We start from the raw sequence: 3,854 nt of genomic DNA on the forward strand, positions 1-3,854 counted from the left end.
ACACACTTTAGGCACACTGTACAATATTGTTACTATAATCCACATTTTAATAAATTAAAACCAAAAATACGAATAAACAAAAATTATTAATTAATTAGGAAAAAAAAGTGTTTAATTTGTTCGAATTTCTACATAAAAAAAAAAAAAAAAAATAATAATAATAAATTTTAAGTTCTTACACCAAAAAAACCACAGCCTAAATTGTACTAAGTAAATTTTTTTTTTTCCTTAAACGCACCCTTGATTTTTTTTTTTAAACAATATAATTTTTATTTTTTATTTAAAAAAAAAAAAAAAAAAAAACAAAAAAAAGAAAAACCCTTTTAACTTTTAAATAATAATTTTCTTTTGTACAAATATATATATATATATATATATTTAAAAAAAAGAAAAAAAACTTTGGTCGATTTCTAATCACTTTAAATTAAGCTGATTCTTTTAAGTAGTCGTTTGTACGAGATTTTTTCTCTTTGTATATTCGTAATTTATTTATTGCCGGAAGTACTAGTAAAATTGCTCCGGATATGCATATGAAAATTCCAGATACGTAAAATGAAATATCGTAGCTGCTTGTCACGTCGTAAATCCAACCTTAAATCAAAAAATTTTTGTACATATAAAACTTTTTTTTTTTTGAAGAAACTCTATTAGAACCCTTTTTCGTTTTACCTGCTAAGGGTGGTCCAACTAAATTGGCAATCCCTTGCACGAGTAACAAAAGACCGTAAGCATTTGTGAATTTTTCAATCGTAATCAAATCGACAAGAATAATGCTCGTCAAACTGCAATTGGCAGCTATGAAAAAACCGAAAGCTCCAGCGGCCATGTACAGAGTAACGCTCGATGTAAGCAATGGAATAACTCCAGTTGCGGCTCCGCATAAAAACATGCAAACCGCATATGCAATGTTGGCATTGAAATGATCACCGACCCATCCGAAAGCAATTTCTCCAATCATGTTCAAAATACCTTCAAAAAAAAAAAATCGTTTTCTTCAAAACCCGCGCAAACTCCCCCCCCCAAAAAAAAAAAATTGATTTTCAAAGAAGAAGTTTATCAATGTACCTATTGCTGATATGAGATAAGACGCTTCCGTTTTTGAAAAACCTCTTTCGATGGCATTGTCTGCTAAATAAACATACGGTATGTCGTACCACGTGTACAAAAGAAAGTTAGATATGGCAAAAAATAAAAATCTGGCATCCAAGAAATGAGAAAAATCTAACATGACTAATAAGTCCCAACATTCGTACAAACATCCGCATTTCTAAAATGAAAAATTATTTAAATAATTAAAAATAACCCGTTCCGACGGGAAAGAAAGACTCCCTAATCAAACCTACAGGAATTACACTTGTCACCGGATAAAAGTTAAAAATAAATAAAAAAAAAATGTAATATTTACTTCGTCTTTTTCCTCGGCTATTGTTGTCATAGAATTACGATAAATATCAGGGCAACTGGATGCTCTTAATCTGTATCTGTTAATGTTTAGCATTGCTCCTCTGTACGTCAAACTGTGCCTAAAATAATTTTTAAAATATTTTTATCAACAACTACATTAAAAGACCAAGTAATAATAATAGCTACCGTTTTTTTTGTATAACTCACCTGTGAACTCGTAAATTTTTCAAATACGCAAACGAAAATTTTTTTTGAGTCGAGTCAGTTCTTTTGACCCACCACTGCTTTCCAGAAAAGGGTAGAGGTTTTTTAACATTCGACGAAACTGCTAAAGAATTGGGACGTTCCGGAGTGACGGATAAAGGCGAAACAACTTTTCCGGAATGAGGAGATGATACTTCGTTTGCTAACCCGGAATCGCTACAACTTCTAGACGACACCAATAAATTTGGATAATTTTGAACCAAGCACCTATAAACGTTCCTGAAAATTCAAAAAAATCGAAAATTGAATTTTAGTATAAAAAGTTTTTTTAAATTACAAGCGAAACATAAAATTGTGCATCTTATTAGGATTCCGTAATATAAGAAAAAAATATTTTGTTGACGTACTTTTGTTTGCTGAGTAATTCTAAGGCTTCTAAAGGAACTCTTTCTCCGCTTTGAATAAAATTTGGTATGTTTACCAAAGATGTACATTTTAAATCGGTTGCAGGCACACTTAAGGTGTCTTCGTGTGGTTCCGTTTTTCTAGGTATTATAAGTTGAGCATCTTGACCACTAGTCAACATTTTACGCAATTCATCCGTGTTCGGCTGTATGAGTGATGTAGATTCACCGCTGGAAGTGGTGGTTTTTAAAGACTTGTTAGAACTAACGCTCCTGTTACGAATTTTCTTTCTCCTCCTTTTTTTACGATTCTCAATCATTTTCTCTTTAAATTTAATAACAGTCCAGGGAAGATCTCTCATCAAAGCACCGCAAACGCACATATTCAAGAAAAAACCGGCTAAAATTAACGTCGTTCCTCTCCACCCATATTCTTCGAGTAAATACTGGGTTAAGGGGGCAAAAGCAAATGTTCCTATTCCGCTACCGCAAAAAGAAAGACCAGTGGCAAAACTTCGTCTTTTTTCAAAATAATACGCCACGATAACTACAGAAGCTACGTAACACAAACTCAAGCCAAATCCTGAAATAACTCCAAACGTGAGAAACAAAACTTCGATTGAATCTGTGAAAGACGAAATGACGAACCCGAGGGAAGCAAGAATGGCTCCGAAAATGGATACTCGTCGACATCCAAACCTATCCGTTAAAATACTGGCTATCGGACCGGAAAGAAGGGGCATGGCCATAAATAAACTTCCAATGCAAGCAGTTTTACTTTTCGAATCTCCAAAGTATTGAAGAAATTCAACGTAAATAACACCGAACGAGAATGTGACACCGTCTGCTATCATATTCACCAAAAAAGATGAAAATACGACCACCCAACCCCATCCACCATCTGGAGCTTGTGTTTCTGAATAATTTTCTTGACTTGAGTCTTCCGAGCTTGAGTCTGAAGACTCACTGCTAGAACTGCAAAACGTAAAAAGATTTTACAGAAATTTTCAAAATACAAATAAGAAGTTGAAATAAGCAAATAAATTTACTATCGACCTTGAAGAGGAATCGGAAGAACTACTTTCATCGATGGTTTCATCCTGATGAAATTGTACTCGCGGCCGTTCATTTTTTGCTTTGTGATGTTTTCTTTTTTTTGTTTCTTTCGTTGTACCATTCGATTCCACTAAACTTTTCAACTTTTCATCCATTGTCACCTGAAGAACAAAATCAAGTGATGATTAATCACTAATAGTTTTTTTAAATAGGATGTTATCAATACGATTAATCATAACCGACAATTTGACTCACCCCTTCTTTCACATGATTAAGTTTTTCCATTTCTTCTGGATTATCAACCGTTTCGGCAAGAGGACCGGTCGCAATTTTATGTTTACCATTTCCCATCGAATCTAACTTGGATGAATCGATGTCATCCATTTTTTTTTGTAAGGGCTTTTGTTTATAGCGAATAAACAAAACAAATCAACGGTAAAAATTTGATGTAACATGCGATTTTACTTATTAAAATTCATTCTGTAAGTTTCCATTAAAGCACCTGGTAATATTATTTCCATCGTCGACTTTTTACTCATTGCTTTGACCCCAAAAAAAAAAAATTATTCCTCATCTAAATATACAAAAAACTAAAAAAAATAAAAAAGAAAAAGAAAAAACTTACAATTTTTTTTAAAATTTATATTCGGATAATATTTATTAAAATTTGAAAAATTAAATGGCGTAGATCTCCTTAAAAATGTTTGGCTTAATTTGGAGATCATAAAAATTTCTGAGAGGAAAAAAATACAATTACGGCAATTTATTTCCAAAGCCATGCGTCAT

At 32.4% G+C, this 3,854-nt stretch overlaps 1 protein-coding gene across 1 annotated transcript; it reads right to left on the reverse strand.

Moving 5' to 3' along the window:
- Positions 1-424: 424 nt before the first annotated feature.
- Phum_PHUM160360 (monocarboxylate transporter, putative) lies at positions 425-3,452 on the reverse strand (the record flags this gene model as incomplete). Its single annotated transcript, XM_002424854.1, has 8 exons — positions 425-591; positions 670-969; positions 1,066-1,267; positions 1,406-1,523; positions 1,612-1,887; positions 2,016-2,987; positions 3,069-3,229; positions 3,324-3,452. The coding sequence occupies 8 exons, from the start codon at positions 3,450-3,452 to the stop codon at positions 425-427; spliced, it is 2,325 nt and encodes a 774-aa protein (XP_002424899.1).
- Between the last annotated feature and the right edge of the window lie 402 nt (positions 3,453-3,854).

This window comes from Pediculus humanus, genomic scaffold (assembly GCF_000006295.1).
Source record: "Pediculus humanus corporis 1103172107504 genomic scaffold, whole genome shotgun sequence".
Lineage (NCBI taxonomy): Eukaryota > Metazoa > Arthropoda > Insecta > Psocodea > Pediculidae > Pediculus > Pediculus humanus.